This window comes from Hippocampus bargibanti, linkage group LG04, assembly GCF_051943395.1.
Source record: "Hippocampus bargibanti isolate YZ-2025 linkage group LG04, ASM5194339v1, whole genome shotgun sequence".
In the NCBI taxonomy this organism is placed as follows: domain Eukaryota; kingdom Metazoa; phylum Chordata; class Actinopteri; order Syngnathiformes; family Syngnathidae; genus Hippocampus; species Hippocampus bargibanti.
In genome coordinates this window covers 6,554,986-6,578,198 of record NC_142737.1, presented here as the reverse complement: position 1 = coordinate 6,578,198, position 23,213 = coordinate 6,554,986, and the positions used below count along the sequence as shown (strand labels likewise).

The 23,213-nt window shown below is 40.3% G+C and overlaps 1 protein-coding gene across 14 annotated transcripts in view; it reads right to left on the bottom strand.

The window, feature by feature from the left end:
- mef2cb (myocyte enhancer factor 2cb) overlaps positions 1 to 23,213 on the bottom strand; it is a 210,770-nt gene that overhangs the window by 13,043 nt on the left and 174,514 nt on the right. For 4 of the 14 annotated variants that reach the window (XM_088993757.1, XM_088993756.1, XM_088993766.1 and 1 more), the window contains 3 exons: positions 7,411 to 7,554; positions 4,511 to 4,700; positions 3,190 to 3,237 (listed from right to left, as the gene is read on the bottom strand). In XM_088993757.1, coding sequence (XP_088849883.1) covers positions 3,190 to 3,237; positions 4,511 to 4,700; positions 7,411 to 7,554 — 382 coding nt within the window. Of the gene's footprint in view, positions 1 to 3,189; positions 3,238 to 4,510; positions 4,701 to 7,109; positions 7,248 to 7,410; positions 7,555 to 23,213 lie in introns of all 14 variants that reach the window. The other 10 variants (XM_088993768.1, XM_088993763.1, XM_088993767.1 and 7 more) reach the window with 8 other exon arrangements.

Genomic DNA, 23,213 nt, shown 5'->3' with positions numbered 1-23,213 from the left:
ATGAAAGGTGCACCTTATAGTCCGGAGTGCCTTATATATGGAAAAATATACAATAAACTGTGGGTGTGCCTTATACGTGGTGCACGACCGAAACATTCGGTAATCGTAACTTAAGAACTTACCAACTGGTAGTCGACAGTGCGCATGTCGTGCAGCGAAAAAGTAGAATTGAGTAGAATTTTATTTCACATGATGAAGAATAGTAAAATAAAAAAGAAATACATTCACTAGGATGACATATCAAGCTGATTTTGTAATTTTTTTTTAAGCTTTTTTGGAGAAATGACTTCATTGTGTTTTAACTCATTGTGTGACATAGAGCGCCATTCCCAAATTTGTTCGGGTTTTGGTTTTCCTTGCGGAGGGGTACTGATAAAGCACTGGTCAGACCTTTGCTGATGTTTTAACCTTCCACAAGGGGACGGTATTTGCCTTTTCTCCATGCTAGCGCTTTGTTCCAGCTTCAGCTGTTGTTAAAGCGCTATATAAGTCAATACGTATTGCATTGTATTTTGGACAGCCACCCTCATTTCAAGCTCATATAACTCCAGACCTATATAACTTAGAAATTAACTCTTTTTTTCTGATATAAGAAGTGAGTCCAAGGTTTCTAACACTGTATTGAATGTTTATGTAGTCCTAAAACTCAATATTCTTTGGGTGTTAGAATTTGAGTGAAAATGACAAACACCCTGGCACTGGAGGTCAACATTTTTGCACATCGTCTGGCAGTTAACGAGTTAAAAAGGTTCATCCGTGAAATGACAACAATGGAATTAGCAAATATGTGTGATGTGTTTTGGATTCAGGCAAAAAAATAACGTTTTTTTTTTTTTTTTAAACAATGCTGCCACACTCGAGGGGGACCCCAGGTAATAGGCGTCCCATGTGAGATTCTTGCTGTCATTTTGTCTCTTCACACACAGTGGAAGCATGACATTTACAGAAACACACACACACTTACACTTTTCCCTATTTGAGACTGTTCCACTGAAGAAACACCTGACAGCTATTTTTACAGTTTTGATCCAAACTTGTGAGCAGCGTAGCGATATTAAAAATAAATGTAATCAAAATAACAATGACCGACCAGGTTCGGGCAACACTTCCATCTGTGTTTCCACTGCTGTTACTCCTTTGCACACATGCCTCAAAGCATCACCCCCCCCCCACTTTCCCCCCTACTCTGCCTCTAGATATGATTTAAGGGCCCTTTGAATGGAATCTTTTAGTTTCGCACAAGTCTCCCTCTACATCGCGTGTTTTTCGCTGCTACCGAGCGACCCGCCGCACTCCTCACAGAGCGCCTCTGTTCCTCGGCCCCGGTGACACAAAGACTACATTGGAAGCGTCGCTCTGCAACACGCCGTCCACAATAAACGATCCTGTTGTGCGCGTGCAAGTGTGTATATGTGTGTGTGCGACGAGTGGCCAGACAGAGAAACCAAGCGGTGACCTCGATGACGGAGCCCCAAGGGCACCAGACAGGGCTGCCCAGCTGTGCCCCACTGCATGAGCCACCACCCCGTATACCCACCCTGACCCCTACTCTCCATTTTTACACTATAAAATATGTTGGGGTGATAAAATTTCACCCTTTAAATGAGGGGGGGCTCTCTTTGCCATAAACTTTGTCCCGACATGCCCCGAGGGACGGACCTATTGGCGCACAGAAGCTAAAAACACTACATTTGCTTACATAAGTTATTTGGTTTGCTCAAATCTCTGTAGGCTTGATCGACGTTTTTTGGGGGTATGGTTAGACACTAACACACTCCGTTAATTTTCTTACAAGACATATGGTAGCTGTTAATGTGCGGAGAAGTAAGAATAAAAAAGCTGGTTGTAAGGAGACATAAAGAACTTCAAATGCTTTGGCTCCGAGACAACCACAATGTCCCCCGCGAGCATGCTAACATGTTGAGTTAAGCTCGACATGTTTTTCTTTAGCTGAAGCGATTATTGTATTCAAAAGATTTTCTGTTCTTCGTTTACTCAGAGTAATATTTCCAAAATTATTAAGAACTGTAACGCAAGTACGGACAATCTTAAAAATTAGATTTTGATTCTAACTGCTGCCACCTGGTGGTATATGGAATAATCACTGCTTCAATATGGTTCGGTTGTACTTACCGTAATTTTTAAAAGATATAGATTAGATTAAATAACCTTTATAGGTCTCACAATGGAGAAATTCATGATTCACAGCGACAAAATTATGAATGTAACTTTTTTTAAACACTCATTTAAGTCCAATTTGAAATTTTCTTTGCATTTCGGCAAGGGGTCGCCACAGCAATCAGTGTCCTCCATCTTTAGAGGTTTGATCCGCATGTTTGTGTCCCCAAAAGCCTTGATTTTCTTCAAAAGATGACACTGCTCCTTATACGTGGGTGCGCCTTATATGTAAAGTAATATTGAGGTCTTGCAACTACTGTCAGCAGCCACGACTCTATTTCCCTCCCGTAGAAGAAGTAGTGCGTAACACCAGCCTTTACTGTAGCGCCTTATAATGTGGTGTGCCTTCTATTTGAAAGACTTTATATTATGATAAAAAACGTTATTATATTATATTATTATTCTATATTTGGAAAATTATTTTTCATTCATTGAAGGTGTGCCTTATACTCCGGTGTGTCTTATATATGGAAAATGCACTATCCACTGGGGGTGCACCTTATACTCTGGTGCGCCTTATACACCGGAAAATACGGTAGAGTAGATAACCTATATTGGTGTCACAATGGAAAAATTCACATTTTACAGCTGCAAAATTAGAAATTTAATCTTTCATTTTTTTAACCGCTAATTTCAGGGCAATTTGAAAAAAAAATAAGTGTTTTATTATATAAAAACACCATTTGAACATGATTTCAAAAAGTCTCTCCACCACACAGACTACAACAAATGAAAGCAATCCAAAATCTGATATAACGCCTCTCTCTCTTCACCTCATCAGGAAGTACGTTTCATTTCCCAAGCCTTGTATGATTTTACTGCGAAACTAAACAGGGGCAAGGATATGTCATAGCCTCAGCGCTGGGTAAACATTCACAGATGAACTCTAACATCAACATATCACGGACAAAATCTCCACTTGTGTTTGGTTTAATATTAGTCATGCGTTTTACAGGAGCGAGTGGGTACAAGTTGCTAGACAATCATGTGAGACGTAGAGGACATTCTTACCAGCACTGGTGCCTGCGCCAGTGGTGAGGTCAGCACCCATGAGGCCACCTAAAATGGGAAAAAAAAGAAAGCTTTACATGATGTCTGCTTTACGCCGCATGGCAAAGAAAGGGAAAAAAAAGTGACCCTCACAAACACACCAAGCAACCGGACTTCCAAGACAAATGACACATGATTATTTTTAAGCTGTGTGAGGTGGAACAGTGGAATGGTTCCGAACTTGTGCGGTTTGGTGTAGATGCTGCGAGCTCCAAAGCTCATATTTAGTTTTGTGCTGGCGTTTCTCGCATCCAGTTGTAATGACAGGGTGAGGGTGTAGGTTGAAGGCTTGAGACCAGTGGGACAGAAAAATGACTAAGGACAACAATAACAAAGCAACAGGATTGATTTCCAAAAGTCACAAGCACAACGAATGTCGAGCCTTTTTATGAGGCCTACTCAATTCGTATCAAGTACACCATTTGTGTAAAAATCAAGGCCCGGGGGCCAAATATGGCCCAGCACATCATTTTATTCGGCCCGGGAAAGCAAATCAAACTTGTGAAATTCCATGATTCTTGCTAAAGTCTGAACAAAAATTTCAAACTGTCCCATGTAAACCACAATAACATTCATTTTTCTTGACTTCAAATTTGATAACTAGTTATTCATTAATTTGTTGTGTGCTATATATGTAATATGTGGAGGGGATTAAACATTCTAATGGCATCCACAAATTCATAACGGCCCCAAGTGGAAACCGTAACTACAATGTGGCCCGCGGAAAAAAATTACCTTAAACTACACAATGAAACCAGATTAACACTGACAATGAAACATGCACGACTGATATGATCAATTTCCTTTCATTTTCAACACCTTAATGTTCTGTTGAGGATTACAGCAGGGTCTTTGGAACCAGTGTGCATATGTAAAATCCTAATTATTGTTGTTAACTAATTCGTTGCTAGATGATGTGCAAAAATATGTCCACTCCAGTTCCAGGGTTTGTATCCTTTTCACTCGCATTCCAGGACCCACAGAATATTGAGTTTTAGGACTACATAAACATTCAAATCAGCGTAAGAAACCTTGGACTCTCTTCTTTCAGCAGAAAAAAATGAATTCATTCCCAAGTTAGATGGGTCTGGAGTAATCTGAGTTTGAAATGGGGGCGGCGATACAGCTGCAGTTGCTTTCTGAAGTGCTTCACATATAATTTGAATAGAGTTAAGTATCGAATGTAGAATTGTGTTAAGATTAAGTAGAATGGCTCTGAAATGATGCAGTTTTAGTTGAAACAGATGGGACAACAGGGTTTACAGGCATGTTGGCCCCCTACCTGTGTTACCTGCACTGGGGGGTCTGTGTGTAACTCCGGGGGACATGCTGTTTCTCGGTAGTCCGTGGTGTGTTAGCGGTAGCAGGTTGTGGTTTCCAAGGGAGCCACCGGGGTGGCTGTAGATGAGATTGTTCTGGTTGCTGACGGGGATGGACACCGGCATGTCATAGTTGGATTGGGGCATGGCCTGCTGGGAGAAAGAGTCCAGCAGAGACAAAAGGGGAACGAGTTTGATTCGATTTGCAGGTTATGCAGAACAAGAGACAAAACAAAAATATGTGAAAAAAAGTGGGCAGAGTTAAGGGAAATAAGTAAAAAAGTGGAGCAAGTCTAAAAGCTTACATGGAAAAAACAAGCATCAGACATCCGTGCACAATCAAATAAAACAGAAGACGAAACCACATAGGAGTGAACGAGTGGGGTAAGGGGGCTTTCGGGGAAACACTCCCGAGAAAACAACTGCCACAATAACCTAACACGCACTTAATTAAAATGAAAGGGGTAAAATTAGCAGTTATATTCAAGAATTAACTAGGAAGAGACAGACAAAATTAGTGCATTTCCAGGAATTATGTCCAATTTTATGACACTTCAGTATAAAAAAACAACAAACAAAAGGCCAAATGACCATCGACTCAGTCTTCATCTTCCAGTAAATCTGCAGTGATTTTTGTAAAAATTCCTTTTGAGATGACGGATCCTGACTTTAATCTTAGATGATTTATTTTTCCATTTCACGGCACTAATGTAAAGTGTTCGTGGTATTTACCCAGATCGGCGCGCGGCCTCATCAGTAACACAAGAAACCCCCAAAGCACCTCGTTTTTTTTTGGGTGACATTTTTTTGTGTCACTTGGCACAAGGGCTTAACCTTGGGAGTGCCCTGGAAGTGGTTGGATTGTGAATGTTAGCTTTAGGAAGTACAAAATAGGGCTCGAAATTACTGCCATGTGTCAGAGAGCAATATAGGGAAAATCAGCTGGGTTGGAATGGAATATATACTTAGCTGCTTTTTCTAACATCTACTGTTCTTGTTAATTTAAATCAGGGGAGCTCACCCCTTTTCAGCATGGGAGTTACATTTGAAATGACTAAGTCAAAATGATCTACCCATTATATTTATTGAGAAATATATTGAGGATTCTTGCAAATTATTTTGATGTATAGCCGCATACACAACACAAAATAATTATGCACATTATTTGCCATTACCTGAGGTCACTCTGTTAACTGGCAGACAAGACACTTTAAAAATGTCATCGTGAAAAAAAGTCCTCCTCCATTCCGTATGAAAGGGATACTTTTTTTCTTCTTACTTGCTCCAGCTCCCCCACTCATTTTTATAGCTTATATTACGTTTATGAAGAAAAAAACCAGCGAAAAATTAGGATGCACTCACGGCTAGCTTAACTTTGCAACGCTCAGGGGCGTTGTTTGAGATGTCATCTGATTGGTTGTCCGGTGTATCAATTAAGTGAAGGGATAGTTGATAGGCTGATGTCTCGTTTTTTTTAAACTCAACTTTATTTGTATAGCGGCAGTACATTACACTTGTCATGTGATCGACGTATTGAGCACCCCCGATTTAAATAAATGATAAGGGAAAAGCGAAACATTGTTTTTGTTTTTTTTGAATGGCTTTGGACTTTCTGCTCTGTTCTTCATATTGGTCAAATTAAATACTGTTGAAGGAATGCACACACCCTCATTTTTAAAACGCTCTTGAAGTGGATCTCCTCAGACATGACCACGCCTTCAGCCAGTCATTTAACGGGTGCCATCCTTCCTGTTTTTACCCTCAGCAACCCCCTTAAACGGTCCCCTGCAATCTCGAGAGGCCCAAGGTTTGGCAGCCACACTGACCACACATTGAACTGCCACTTGTGTTGTGCAGACAGCCCTTCCAACCCACCGCCCCCAATAAGTGCTGATCCCAAACGCATCTCACCCAGAAACCCGCGCTGCCGCCCCCAGCTCACCAAACCACATCTCCGCCCTTCCTTCCACGGGAGGTTTTGTCAGACACCACTGTTCTCCTCCAAATTATCTACCATAGAATTATTCCATATTCCCGTGTAACCATTCCAGTATGGCGCCTTGCGAATGCAGGCAAGGGTCAGCATTTCACAAATCCACTTTTTATCGTGTGGTTTCTGGCGCCCGACTCTAGTGCAAAACTACAATCCGGCAGTCCACAAGCTGTATTTAAGAGCATCGTCTTGACAAATGTTACACTGGTGTGCAGGCTGGCTGTCGTTGTTGCTTGAAAATCGAAGGCATCACGGGGAACACGTTCACCGGTGGGGAAACGCCAGTGCGTTTAAAAGAAGAGAAACTCTGCAATTAGGAAGCAAAAAATGGCTGCTGGCTATGGCGGCAGTGATGTCAAATTAGAGGACCTCTCCTCAATAAGCAAAAATGTGAGCGCTGTAATCGTTTCCATTCAACGTATACGTTGTAATCTGCGGTCGTACTCGCGCTCTCACTTTGTGTGTTTAGTCTGCCGGCAAACAATGGCGGTTAGCTGGGTTAGCACAACACCAACCGGCCAGTCAGCATTTTGTTAGCTTGCCGAGGACGTTAAAAAGTCCGTACTTACAGGAATCTTATGACTTTTAATCATGTGATCAAACTCTTCGTTAATCTGTTTGTATTTCTCCTCGGTTCGCGGGGTGAGGAGGAGAGTGGATTCAAGCTCCGGGCTCTCGCCACCTTTGTTCTCCTTCTTGCTCAAAGCCTATCGCAACCAGCGCAGGAAAAGGGGAGGGGGACGGATGGCGGGGAGACATGACAGAAACGTGGAGACGAGGACGAAGCAACAAACAACACAGCGGGAAGTGGGGGAGGAGAGAGGAAAGAAAGAGGTGAGGAAGACTCGGGGTTCAATAAGAAGTACTTACACACAGTCTCTGTCTGCTGATCATCAGATCTATGTCCTCGTTTATTTTCCTGTATTTGTCCTCGGACTCGGGGCTGTGGCCAACCGAGTCGTCTGCGTCGGGGTCGGGGCTGTCACAGCCATTTAGGCCCTTCTTTCTCAACGTCTGTAAACAAAGCAGTGGCACAACACAGTTGAAGGGCCGTGGGCCTCAGGAAACCCAGGTGAACATTTTGGCGGGTGGAAAGGTGGATACGAAGATCAATTTGAAGCTTTAAGCGCACATTCTGGCTGGTGAGTTTCTTTTATAAGTTGGCAGATTTGCTCATCTCGACATGCTTAGTAAAGCAAATGGCAAGTAATACAAGTCATGAGAAAATACAGAATAGACCTTGAATAAAAATGGCGTCTGTGTCCCCAAATAAGAAACAAAAACAAAACAACAAACATGATAACTTTGGTGCTACATACTGGTCAGACAGGTAAATTGTAAATTTTGAGGATCAAAATTCCATGCCTGTCCACTTATACAGGACGTTTTCCCAGTATTTTATAATTTTTTTTTAATCATTTCAAATAATGTACGGCATACTCCAACTTTTATTCAGAAAAAAAATGTTAACCGATCTTAAAAAGAACATTTCGGCTCAAATCCAGTTCGCCTCAACTGCTGGTAGACAACGACAACGCTGCCGCTGATCTCTACTATTGTCACGGCAAACCAGCAAAAGTAATCCTCAATCGTATAGATATATATTTTTTTGCGTACAGTTGGATTGACAAAAGCATAACGTGCGCGATAAGCTGTTAGCATTTCCGCTTGTGTTAGCGTTTGAATCATTTCAAATGATGTCTGATGTATGGTGTACTAAAGCTTTTATATAGGAATTATAATTATTTATCAAGGCTATTAGCCAAGATTGACACGTATGGAATTTGAACGTTTTCAACCTGAGAACACACACACACACACACACACACGCACGCACGCACACACAAACACACAGACACACACAGCACACACACGCACACACACACACACACACACACACGCACACACACACACACACACACACACACACACACACACACACACACACACACACACACACACACACACACACACACACACACACACACACACACACACACAAACGACCAGTAGAGATAAATATAGAATAAACATGAAGGTATGTGGTTATACTAAAGGGCATCTAGACACACTTGAAGGCAGCAGTTTCCATTTTGGCCACCTGATGGCCACCTGCTCCTATTAGATTGGGAGGCAAGGTCCTCCAATCAAAACGACCGTGCTCGACACTCGCCTCTCAAAAAACTCGACATTCATTTTTTTATGACGCTATTGTTGACAACTAAAATGACCAAAGTCAATTTCAAAAGTACAATAGAACGTGTGTGTGATGTTTTGTAGTGCGTGTGCGCTAAGTAGAGCATGTCGGCTACCGCTCTGCTATGTTACATTCATTTGTAAAGTGAGACAAAGACGAACGAGACTGCCAGTGAAGGAAGTACAGTAGCTGACAGTTAGCGATCTCATCAAAGGCAGAGCCCCTTTCTCCTATCCTCACTCCACTCCTAACCACCGCCACCCACCAACCGCCAAACCCCCCCGCCCGCCGTTGTCTCTTCTCCCCCTGGCTTTAATAAAGGGAGATTAGTCGAGTGGAGGAATATCACGGGCCTGCTTCTGTCTGTGTAGTCATTGCTTCACACTGCGCTCTCCGACTTTCATCTGAGGCTCCATATCAGACGGGCGTAATTAAATTTACTTTAGTACACCCTGTATTTCATGCTGATGAATTGTGTGTGTGTGTGTGTGTGTGTGTGTGTGTGTGTGTGTGTGTTAGGTCGTGCAAGTGTGGGTGTATGAAGGAAGAAGCTAGATGAACTTCTTCCTCCCATTTGTTTGTCCGCGTTAGCGCTCGCTCACAAGAGGAGCGATGCTAGCTGCTCCATCAACGAGCGGCGGCGCCGTTTGACAGGGAACGATCTGCCTGCTTAGAAAACAAATAACGATCCGCTCATCTCTCATGTCAGCACAACAAAGGCCTGTTTGGAGTGTGGTTTTTAGTGAACTTAGAGGGCTCCTTTTGTGTGCGTGATTGCTGTTTGATTCCTGAGGCATCTGGTGGCGAGGCAGCTACTGTATAAGCGTGTCAGCATTCAGCGGCTCTCGACTTCTCTCTCTTTTTCCCAAAATTCTCACTTGCCCGCTGCCGCCTCTTCCCCCACACCCCACCTCCCCTGAGAGTGGAAATCTGGAATTCGGAATTTGAAAGCCTCTCTCACATCTTTGACAGTCTTCAGGAAATCACACCAAACAAACGCAAGGAGAGCTGACTTCTAACAGAGCAGCCGTGAAACAGGCGCTCTCGCTTCATGTGAGGTGTGTGAGTCAGGAGAACAAAGGGGTTGCGGAGGTTCATCACGCTGTCTTTTTTGGCATCAACGTGAGATGTGAAATCTCCGGTTTTTGTCTGGCTTTGGTGCTGTTGCATCGGGGTCCTGGCGATGCGTCGTTTTGAACTCTCGTCGAGAGTTGAACTACTGGCCTTGTTCCGTTCACGTGACAAACCAAACCAAAAACTTTACTTCCAAACTTCTGTTGATTTCTACCAATCGAGGATAGACCACATTTTAATTATTTGCTCAGAATGTGCCATCCATTGTGTTTGTTGATTAAATGTTACTTGATGAAGCCATCTAGAGGGCGCTAGTTGACTGTAAAGAAAAATAAGTAAACCAAGACAATTTGGCAATGGAAACTCCTTCAGGTAACAACAACCAGCATCGTAGAGGACTTCAGAATTCGATACTTCAAAAGTGAGCGATTAATTTTGCAAATTGTCAAGATGAGAAGGTTTCTTCAGTCGTCATCTGTACAATTTTGAAGGTTTCGGACGTAAAAATACGTGTACATAAAATTGTACAGATGACGGATGAAGAAACCTTCTCATCGATGGACCACTCCTGTACGAATGAGAGCTTACACAGACAAATTGTCAAGATTAAATTCTGGAACTTTTGCCGGCGGTGAAGGCACTACGCTAATCCCAATTTTGTTTCCTTTCTTATCAAAGTATTTCTAAGAACCCTATTGCCGCGTTTCAATGAGTTTTGAAGATGTCTTGCATTGTTGAAGGAATGAGGAAATAAATGTTTTAAATAAAACTTGAAGATGTTTTTAAAATTGTATCTTTACGCATAAAAAATTATAACATTGATTTCTTCTTGAGGTTCTTCAACTGATATCACAATAAATAAAAACGTAGCGTTAGGACCACATTTTTTTGTTGCTCGAGCATCAGAAAAGTCTGCAATAATGTAACGAAAATGCCTCTAGCTAGCTGACTAGCTAGCTCACTACCTCGCTGTCAATATGTGGAAAAAAAAAGCAGAATTTCAAAATAAAAGCACATCGTATTTGAGGTTGCACTTATATTTCACTGTCGTTTGGATGGGTTAAAGACCATCACCCCCTGCTGTAGTTAGTCAAACGCCCTTGGCTCGATCAAATATACATGTCCATTTTAGGAAAAACGAGCGATGCCCGAGAGAAAAGGACCCGCCCCATAAGGGCTTAAAGAGCGGGTGGTCATGCAAGGGGGTCGCGGCATTGCTTGTCTTGAGTGATGATAGGTCGCAGAGTGTTATATGACTTGGAAGCATGCGGCCCAGCCCCTCCGGGAGGAGTTAGCTTAGCGTTCCAGCGGGGCTCAGCACTTTAAGGCAGCACGACGGGGGGGCGCAATGCCACTCATCCCAGTTATGACCACCTGTCTACTGACATCACACCTGTTGCCAAAGACTGACACACGACCCAACGACCAATCGCGTCTGCCTCAGTGCTCACATCGCCATAGAAGGCGCAGCTGTGCTCACACCTCACACCCTCACGTCATTGTATGTATTTATACATAGTGCGTGCGTGCGGGAGAATGGGAGATAGAGGAAGTATATTTCTTGGGAGAGGAGAATAAAAAAAGCAGTCTTTTTGCTTGCCTGGCTCTTAGGTCTTTGTGCGGCCCCTTTGGAGGTTTGCTCCTAATTAAACTCCTTCTTCATGATGCTCCCTCATGACTCGGCTTGTCACAGGGCCTCTGCCAAGCAGGGACGGCATAGACACGGTGGCCTAGATATTTAGACACCCGTCTCATCAGTGCCCTTCAGCTCTTCAACCAGAGTGAAAAAAGGCCCACGTGGTAAAATCGGACATGGGCAATCAATTTGACGGTGGTACGTTGTAGTCAAAACAGAATAACTTTTAGAATATCAATTAGGGGGGGGGGTGTTGGACTGAATTGGTTTTATTCAGTTTGGGAAAAAACAAACAATTCATTATTCTCTAAATTGGATACATACTGTATACAATGTAAAGCAACGAGCAACCCAATAAACCAGTGGCGGACCGTCAAGGCCTGCAAAGCTTTCTCTGCTAGCCTAAAAATATCCGAATCACGAACTGATGTGAATTATATTTTGTCCAAGAATTCTCATTAAATAATTCCTCATTGTCTTTCAGCTTCTTTCATTACTTTTCATCCGTTGCGCTGCTTCCAGATGTGTGTTTTCGTATTTAAGCATTTAACCAATCACATTTCAGCCATCATTAGTTACCAGGGTCAGAAATGCCTTAATCAGTTCTGCGGGCTCTGGAGAATCAAATGTGTCAATCAAACTGTTGCTCGAACCCATCATTTTTCGAGGTGGCAACCCAAAAGGGGTACCCGGCGCCTTCTTGAATGTCAGTTTTCGCAAACTACGATTGGAGAGTCACTAGCGTATCATAGTTTGCGAAAACTGCTTTGATTACAAGCTGCTAGTGACAAGAGCATACTGGCCAGAGCTAGCACACTGTATTGATAGCGAGCTGCAAACCACAATGGCTGAAGGAGGAGAAGAAATTGATTTGGGAGGAGATTTACTGTTAAAGCCGTTTTCAAGTCGGACCTTTCGTGAAACGATGGACATCATTAAGAAAAGTCGTCAATCATTTCCTAGCAATCAGACGTAGCACTATTGAAGGCCTAGCGACGAAATCCACGGTGTACCACTGCAATAAACAACCCATTCTGCTCAAACTGAATTCTACTTACAATATGCCTTCTTGGAATATTCATCTTTCTTTTGTTTCCGAAGTTCTTTGCAGAGCATCTGTCATACAAATGTGTTTTGAATTGTAACAGTTCCTTAGCACGGTGCAGGGTGTGAGTAATAACTCAGAGGATGCTCTCAGAGTATTTGGGTGTGAATTCTGATCAATCCCCGGGGGGTCTGAAAGGGACAGCTGATGCCCACCATATCAGGATCCTTCTGTTCGGCATTCTGCCACCCTTCGCACCCTCTCTAGCCCTCTGATCCGTCATCTCCGTCCCAGTCTGCTTCTCAGTCTGTCTCCCTCGGTCCAACCGTGCGGCCGTCCGCCTCGTTCTCTGGACTCTCACCATATCTCGACATAAGCGCAGTCAAAACAGTGTTGGCTAGACGCGTCCGTCTTTATTTTTGACAGACGTGAGTGTTAGGTGTTGGGTTATGTTTGGAAAGCATTTGATTGCTGACCGTCGTCTTGGCAGTGGCTGAAGGGTACAACATATTCAATATTGTGTTTATGGCTATCGGCGACAGACAAGGCCAGTCGATGTATCTGAATGTCTTCAAGCCAGTAGCATTTGTGCAACATTTTCGCAGAATATTGCACCAAACACAGCTTGTTTCAGTACATTATTGGTCTTTGCCAAAACAAGACTTTAGAAAAAAAAATCCTCAAGCGATTATCTTTCATATTTGTTCAAGTAGAATAAGTGACAACTCGTTTACCGTAATTGTAATGGATTAAGAAAGCATTTAGGAAATATGACAGATGTTATTTCAGACACTGTCTTTTCATCTACAAGGTATAATGTTAAATGTGGTTTTAGCTCTTGTACCAAATGTCACCTTTTTTTCTCCACCTGGTGTAATATTATTGCATTCTATGAATTTATTAATTTATTAATTTAGCAATTTATTTATTTAGCATTTATTAATTTAGTAATTCATTAATTTATTCAGTTATCTATTTATTAATTCATCTATTTATTAATTCATCTATTTATTCATTTATGTATCTATTTATTTTGTGTTTATTTATATATTTATGTACTTATTTATTTATTTATGTATTTATTGATTGATTCATTTATTTATCTAGTTTTGTATTTACCTGTCTATTTATTTATGTATTTCAATATTTAATTAGTATTTATTTATACTTATGTATGTATTTATTTATTTATTTATTTATTTATTTATTTATTTATTTATTTATGCATTTATTGGTTGATTGATTTGCTTATTCATTGTATTTTATGTATGGATGTATTTATTTATTTAAATCTATTTATTTTATTTAATAAAATTAAATAAGAATTTAAATGTAAAATTTAAATTTAAATTTAAATTTAAATGTTAAATTAAAATTTAAAATTAAAATTAAAATTAAAATTAAAATTAAAATTAAAATTAACATTAACATTAAAATGAAAATTTTAATTTTCATTAAAATTAAATTTCTTATTTAATTTTATTAAATAAATAAAATATATATTTTTTTATCTATGTTACCATGATCATTTGACATATCCAGACTCTTGCAAATTGTCACCATCAAATTTCTAACGTGAGATACGGGCTTTCTTTCTATCGTTTTTTTTTTTCTGAGTTGATGGTTGTGATGGTGGCGGTGGTGGGTTAGGGTTGAGGTGGTGGGGGTGGTTTACATCAGAGAGATCAGGCTGGCTTACTTTATTGGGAGCAGATGGCAGACCAAAGGCAAAGAAGGCCACAATTTCATGAAGCGTGGTTGGAACACACCAGGACCATGTCGAGGGGCATGTCCATGGATGAGGGCCGCATGGTGCGCACGTGTGAGTGAGCATTTGGGGGGGAAGATGGCTGATTTTTGTAGGTTAGAGATGAGAGGAGGGCCTGAAAGAAGAGCCCGTCCTTGTTTATATTGATGCTCCTACCCTCTCTTTAAAAAGTGAAACCTACTCTGACGTTTTTAACGATTAATTCTGATGCTACAGAATCTTTCAGGAGCACAAATATCTCAATGTTCCATTTTGCAAGGAAAGATAAATGTTATGTGCGTAGCGAGATTCCAAATCACGGCGTTGTGTGATGTGCTAAAATCACCACGAGGCAAAGCCGCCATAGACAAGAGCCCAGTCACATCCAGGCGGTCTTACCTAGCGCGATCCAAGCACAATACCAGATGGTGCAGTGTTCCCATATGGAAGAGACACACACTAAGCACATGTCACAATCCAACGCGCTTTTTGCTACGAGGCCCAGTGAACAAAGTGGTCATTCAGTCAAGTCACCACACTGTATAATTACCCAGATAGACATTACGAGACAATACAAGCTCAGATAAGTGGATAAAAAGGGCACTTATGTCTGCACCATGAGTCTACCATTTTTTTTCTTTTATTCGATCTGCCCGCCCCGGTCGCATACAATTGCCTCTATTCTAAAAGACAGATATGATAATGTGTTGACATTGATTTCGGGTTCAATAACTTATGAGGACTTCATTCATCTCTAAACATGACATAACAATTTGTGGAAAACAGAGAGTCCTTTTAAAACAACCGCCCCATGTCTTTTTTTTTTTTTTTTTTTTTTGAGCTGTTCACCAATCATGACTTATCGTCTTTTGTCACTCGGTCGCTTATCGCGTGGCTCCACAGCAGGAAGAGGGTGCCTGAGGGAGGACTTGAGTAACAATGACCAGCTGCTTGACCTCTGTAATGTGACCTTGGATTTCCAAACCCTGCCCAAAGCTGCAATTATGGTGAGGAGGGAAGGATTGTGGGGGGTTGGGGGTGAACTACGAGGGACGGAAGCTTCTGGGGCCGGGTGGAGGGAATTGCCAGTCTTAAAAATAGATCATTATTTCAAATTTTCCACAAATAGTTTCAAAGAACAAGGCATCATTTCATCTTAATGGCTGGCGTGAATTGTTTTGCAAGGCTGTATAGTGGAAAAGCCTTCTCGCCGGGCAATCTTGGCAGCGTGGCCTCAGAAGTGGCCTGACTCTCCACACCGCAGGGACCACATATTGGCACATATCAAACGACCTATTTTTAAAAACTCCTTTTGTTGTCGTGTGCCTACCTCAGACTTCCGTTGCAACTTATTGACCTTAGAAAACACCCCGTGGGAGAGATCCAAAACTGGCCGTGAGTTTAACGTCTGAGGTTCTGCTTTTCTGGACAGCGTCCGTCTGATGTGGGACGAAAATGCTGACCTTGTCGATCGAGTGCATTATCTGGCTTCCTGTTTTTAGCGTATTGTATAAAATTAAAGAGGCATAGCGTAAAGTCTGTTAAACAGGAACTGGCTTTAGTTCTCTTCTCGTGTCGACGACAGGCATATGTGGTGCCAGCTTTGATAACGCTCTGAGGCAGGTCAGAGGTCATTTTCTCAATAACATCGTTTTAAACGCGGAGACAGAGAGGGTCTCTCATCACGACTCGTGAAAGGGGTGCATGTTTTTCCCTATTATGCATGTATTTTAACAAACAACAAGACAGGGAGATACTGTTTGGTTAAGCGCGGGGAATGGGGCGAGCCAAGTGAATTAAATAACGGGCGTCTTTATTCAGCGGATCAAATGTTTATAGGCACCGCGGGGTCTTGGGCCGATGGTGTCATGCATGTGGTTGATGAGAGCAATTATTCACGCTGGATGATCAGAGGAAGAAAAAAAGGGGGAGATGAGGACTGAATGAATAGCACCAAGCTTGGCTTGCTTGCTTACTCACTCTTCTGTTTGAAAAACAACCCCCCCACCCTCTCACACCAAAAGGAGGTGGTGGTGGCGGTGGGGGGAGAAAGTCCTCCCGGCAAAGACCGCCAGCACCTATTTTTAGCCTTACCATGAGCTATTTTTAAAATGACTTTTTCAAAATAATCCGTTTATATAAAGTCATCTATTAGAAAAAAAGAGGACGCATACAGTGACACGTAAGCGATAACGCTAGCCAAGAATGCTATTAATAAAACGCAGTCCAAGCTGGATTTTAAAAACGGAATTTCTTCAATTCTAATAAAATAAATAAATACAACGGCTCGCAAACGCGCAGAATGTGGAGAGAGAAGGACAATGTTGGTGAAGACAGGAAGAAAGGAAGGAAGCACAGCTGCATGACACATGGAACATGACAAGAGGTTTTTGCACGGATACGGTAGCCTGTTTGCTTTTCCACCCAACTCATCAGCTTACTTACAGCTGCCACCGTTGTTAACACAGAGCCTATGAAAACAAGTGGAACCTCTAAAGTCGGACATTCCGGCTATTTGGAAAACTTTTCAGGAAGTGTGCATCGTGATATTTGCACACGTATAACAAAAGGCAGGGGGCGGGGGAGGGGGGAAGGTGTTCCAACCATCAAGCAAGTCGCCCGTGTACTTCGCAAGACTACAGTAGGCATTTCAAGGATTAGGACCACATGTGTTATGTCTTTGACTTTTTTTCTTTCTTTTCTTTTGGGTGCTTTGGTGATACTACTGCTGCTGAGGTGATGGAAAAGCATAACAATTCCAAACATCCGTTGTTTGGAATTCTATGAATAGATTTGCAATTGAAATGAGAGCTGACGTCAAAAGTAAATTATATGAATTGAGGTTTGCTTTTTTTGTTTGTTTCTGTGTGCCGTTTTATATTTCTATTTATAATTTAGAGCATCAACATTTTCCTAAATATCTCATGATGGCCAAAAATGTATTCTGGATAATGTCAGTTTGATAATTTCCAACTGGAACATTTTAATGACAATCGATTAATTAATAATTTTAATTAAAATCAATTGTGTTTTGGTGAAAAAAATGGTTACAATATCTTATTTTGAAATTTTGTTTGAATGCCACTGTGCGAATGACCATTTTGTGTTTGGGCGCCTTTTACTGAGTATCTTCATCTTTATTAAGTTCATAGAGTAGCTTGTTCTGTAGCCACAAAGGGACACAAGTCAGTGTCTTATTGTGCCGGTCCCAAGCATGGATAAATACAGAGGGTTGTGTCAGGAAGGGCATCCGACGTAAAAGCTTGGCCTAAACACCTCTGAAGATGGAGGACACTGATTCGCTGTGGCGACCCCTCGAAGGGAAAAGCCGAAAGGAAAAGAAGAAGAATTAAAAGACAAAGTACCCTAAATGAATTTAAATGAACATCGTCATATTTTCTGGCGAAATCTGTATGCCCAACACATGTAGCCATCGTCTACACTTTGAGCGACTTCTTCATTTCTTAGCTAATTCACTGCTAGACGATGTGCAAAAATGTGTCACTGCAGTGCCAGTGTTTTTGTCATTTTCACTCAAATTGCAAGACCAATAGAATATTGAGTTTTAGGACTACATAAACAGTCACTTATCTATCGATTTATCTATTTATTTATGTACATATTTATCTATTTATTTGTGTACATATTTATTTATTTATTTATTTTTTTTGCACTTATTTATTTATTTATTTATTTATTTAATTATTTATTTCACGATTCATGTATTTATTATTATGTAGTTATTATGTATGTATTTATGTATTTATCTATTTCTCTATATATTTATGTATGCATTTATTTATTCATATTTTTATTTGTTTCAGAGTGATAAACCTTCCATTCTCTTCTTTCACCAGAAAAAAAGAGTTAATTCCTAAATTATATGGGTCTGGAGTTATCTGAGCTTGAAATGCCGGTGGCTGTCCAAAATACAATACAATATTTATTGATTTACATAGCGCTATAACAACAGTAACAAAGCGGACAAAGGGCAAATGTTGCACCCTCGTGGAAGGGAAAAACATTGCCAGAGTTATGACCAGTGCTTTATCGGGACCCCCTGCAAGAAAAAAACAAAACCAGAACAAATTTTGGAATGGCGCTCAACTTCACGCTTTTCAATTGCCGAATAAATTCGGGGATGGCAGTGAATGAGTTAATTAGAATTAAAATTGATTAAAAGACAAAGTATCATCAATGAATTTAAATGAACATGGTGACATTTTCTGGTTAAATCTGTATGCCCAACACGCACGCACTGGAGTTGCCATCAGATACACCTTGAGCGAATTCTTCATTTCTTAATCTGCCCAATGTCATAATGTTAATTTACTTAGGCGGTCCAAGCCGCTTCAGACTTTAATCCTCACCTCAGCAGGAAAAAAAAAAAAAACAAGCCGTGTCGCTCATCTCTGCGCCACCAGTAAACACTAAAGCACTGTGACCGCCATGACGACCCCAACCCTTATCAGTCTCCTAACCCTCCGCGCCGACGTCACGCAGCCGAAAAGTGTCTAGGCGAGATCATTGTGGACAACCGTGGCGACGGAAGATACGATTCCATGAATTCCATTGGAGATGGACACATGTAGAAGTCTGCGAGGATAAATTAGCGTCGTTACTCAAGATGCTTCGATGACACAGCCTTGGAAAAGCATGAGAAGAAGTCATTCAGAGAGCTGATCAACTCCTTACGGCTAATGTTCTCCACGGTGTTTAGAAACCAAATAAGCACGCAGAATAGCACACATGCCGGAAAATATTTTCGAAAGGGTGAGGCGGAACATGAGCACACTGTTACTTCTGAGAGGGAGGTCACATGTCCTACTGCTGACTAGCTCAAGAGAGTTAATGTACACTTAATGTACATGGTATAGAATTGCTTCTAATGGAATATGTACTATGTAAGCGCCCCGACCGCAACGTCTGCTGCAAAATCGAATGAGAACCCATATAAGCGCAATCTTTTTACAAATTAAATTAAGCTCACAGAGGTATTAATTTATAGTTATAGTTGGTAGTGTTGAAATAGAGCCGTTAGCTTGTTTACTTCACAGTTTGGTGGTTCCGGTTTTGATTCTGAGTTTATATTTTGGGTTCACCCAAAAAATGTATTTGGTCTGACGCACGGAATGAAATGTATTATTATTATTAATACTGTCACAAAGTTACTTTGTTATTGTGCAAGGGTACCCAATGAACTGTCCGTTGAACGTTTTTAGTGTTGTACTTTATTTATTTATTGAGTTAGTTATGAATGTATCTATTTATTTATGTATTTATTTATTTATTTAGTTCGTTTTTTAATCTATCTATCTATCTATCTATCTATCTATCTATCTATCTATCTATCTATCTATCTATCTATCTATCTATCTATCTATCTATCTATCTATCTATCTATCTATTTATTTATCTATTTATTCATTCATTCATTCATTCATTTATTGATTTATTGATTTATTTATTTATCAATTTATGTATTTATGTATTTATTTATTTATCGATCTATTTATCTATTTATTCATGTATCTATCTATTTATCCATTTATTCACTTACCTATTGATTAATCTATTTATTTATGTACATATTTATGTACTTATTTATTTGTTTATTTATTTATCTATTTATCTATTTCTCTTATCTATTTATTTATTTGTTTATCTACCTATTTACCAATTTATTTATTTATTTACTAATTTATTTATTTATCAATGTATTTATCTATTTATTCATGCATCTATTTATCCATTTATTCACTTATTTATTGATTTATCTATTTATTTATGTACATGTTTATGGATCTATTTATTTATGTACATGTTTATGGATCTATTTATTTATGTGTTCATTTATTTTTCTATTTATCTATCTATTTCTCTATTTATTTATTTGTTTATTTATATATTTATGTACACATTTATTTCTGTATTTCTTGCTTCCTTTATTCCGTTATTTATGTATGCATTTATGTATTTATTTATTTATCTGTTTATCTATTTCTCTATATATGTATGTATTCATTTCTTCATATATTTATTTGTTTATGTATTTTTTTTCTACATGTCTGCATTTATTTATTTATGCATTCGTGCACTTATTTATTTATTTCTGTAGTTATTTATTTATTTATTTATGCATTTATGCATTTATTTATGTATCTAATTATTTATTCATTCAGTCATTTATTCATGTATCTATTAATATTAGTGTTATCTATAAATCTAGATAGTATAGTAGTAATATAGATATAGTATCTATAAAATTAGTATTTATTTATTTAAAACAAGGCAACATGTTTGTTCTTTTAATTGCCTTGTGAGACATACTTGCCCACTACTTTAGCGCCTACCGCAGTCGACCGTCAGCGCGCCGGCTCGAGGACACACCTGTGCCTCGCACACATCTTGGCACATCGGTGAAACATACGCCGGGTGAAACATGGCCAGGGAGCTTTGCTGAATCTCATTAGCCGAGCGGGTAGTCATTAACAGAATGACCTTTGGAAATAATTACCAGCCTTCCTCCCACCATCCCTCTTTGCCCTCCCTTCCCCTCCTCCTTTGCTCACACTCATCCATCGCTCTGTCCCGCACTTCTCCACTTCCCCCATCTTGCAACGGAATACGTCTTCCGAGGTGAGCTCTGAGCCAGAGAAGAAAACGCGTCAGGGAGGGTGAGGTAAGAAAGTCAAGCATGCGCTTGCTCCCGCTGCTCTTCCAAGATTACGAGGAGATTGTTCAGAATGTTCAGATTAGATTAATCTGCTGGAATGGGATTGGCTGGCGGCCTGTTTTCTGACAGGTATGGTCAAAAGGCGCAGAGGTCAGTTTAGCGCCGAGCGCCATGTGCCACGCCATGTGAAGCTTTCACCAACTGCATGGGAACGCTTGCTCTTGTTGAGGTCATCCCATGCATGCAGCCATGATATGCTTTCAGTATTTTCACAAACATTCCGACGCCAAAAACTGAAATGACCTCATTGTCCATCAGGGATTTGGCACACAAAACGTGGCGACCAATCACGTAGGGAGTGCGCAGGTACAGTGAGACCTCAACTTACAAACACCTTATTTTACAAATTTTTCGTCTTACAAACGTCAAATTTATGAAAATTAAACCTTATAATAAGCACTATTTTCATAATACACCCTCCACGGCTGGCGGAGTGATCTTAGGCGGAAGCACACGACCGAACAGCACCATAGGTTAAGTTACCAACAGTCCTTATGGAAGGTGACTCTCCTTCCATAAGCCATCAACGACCAACAAAAAGGTAAATAAAACTTTATTTTACAGCACAGTTTATTTCTTTAATTACAGTCCTCATGTAATGCGCCTCTCTTTACAAACAGCAATCCTTTGACCTTCGATCTCCAACGCCATTCCATCAAGCCATAAATGACCATCACAAATGTAAAAGTGACTTTATGATACAATGCAGTGTATTTCTTTCATTACAATACAATAGCACATTTATTATACATAGAATAAGGTATGTTGTGTGGAGTTTTAAGGCTTATTTAGCTGAAAAGTATATTTTATGGAAACCCGCGAACGGATTATTCCCATTTTAATGGTTTCCTATGGGAATTTTATTTTTTGAGATACACACTTTTCGCCTTCCCAGACACACTCTGTCTGGGAACCAATTAAGTTCGTAAGTTGAGGTCTCACTGTACTGCAATCATTAGCGGACCGAAATGACTTTTTTTGGGGGGGGATTTGCGAGTCCCATACTGACACTGAATGTTGCCGAATTGACTTGAGAGAGAAGGAAAATCTGAAGTGCATGTTTTTTCCCATTTTCTTTTCTGTCACTGACACGTCCATGAAACTGACTGGGTAGAATCCAACCAACCTTGGGCACAGTTTATTTTTTTAATTAAGTATGAAAACTAAAACGTCTGACAAAATCGCAAGAGGTGAGAGATTCATTTAGCAAATTAGTGCAAGTCATAATTTGGCAAAAGATGAAATCTCAAATTCAAAATCAAATTTTATGCACAATGTCATGTGACACGTCCGCATACTCGGTAAAAGCAAATCGGTTTTTCCGCGGGTGGGTGGCGGAAGCCGCATGCGCCGGCGTTCGCTTGCCCTGGAGGTGACTCAAGTGGATAGACACCTAGGTAGCTAACAGATAGCTAATTGATAGCCAGCTAGACAGTTAGCTAACTAGCTAGATAGCCATATACCGTAAATTCCGGACTATAAGCCGCTACTTTTTTCCCAAACTATTGGGAACGCGGCTATTTTAGTGATGCAGCCATTTTATGTAATTTTTCTAACAGCCGCCTGTGGCGCTCGAGTAGAAAAGGAAACATTAAGACCGGATTGACAGCAAGAGAGAGGCTGAGGGAGTGTGTGACGACGTCTATACGACACCGTTTCATTCTGGCACTGAGAACGATGGCTTCAGTTCAAAGGTGAAGACGGCTTACCGCAATTTTTACCAGTATGTTCTTTTACGAGACCTGTTATACTGTGTTGCTATTGTGTTGCCGCGTCACATGCATTAAAACTCTGAAAACTCCCTCTGTGTACCGTCTTTCTTTGTAAATATGTTTACATGTTTTAATGTGGGAACATGCAGCTTGTATACAGGTGTGGCTTGTGTGTGTACAAAATTGGTTTTTTTTCTAAAAATGTAGTGGGTGAGGCTTATAAACAGGTGCGCTCTATAGTCCGGAAATTACGGTAGCTAATAAATAGCCAGCTACATAGCTAGATAGCTAGCGAGATATCTAATAGATAGCAAATGTTTTGTAAAATTGCATTTTCTGTGTAGCTCTCTTTCTCTTGTTTCTATTTATAATTGTATTTTATTTATTGTATTCTATTTGTGATTGTATTTTATTTATTATAGTACCTATGCTTGTCTGTGACTGTAAACTGTCCTCGAGAGCTTTGAAAGGTGCTTAAAATGTAATGTATTATTATTATTATTATTATTATTATTATTATTATTAT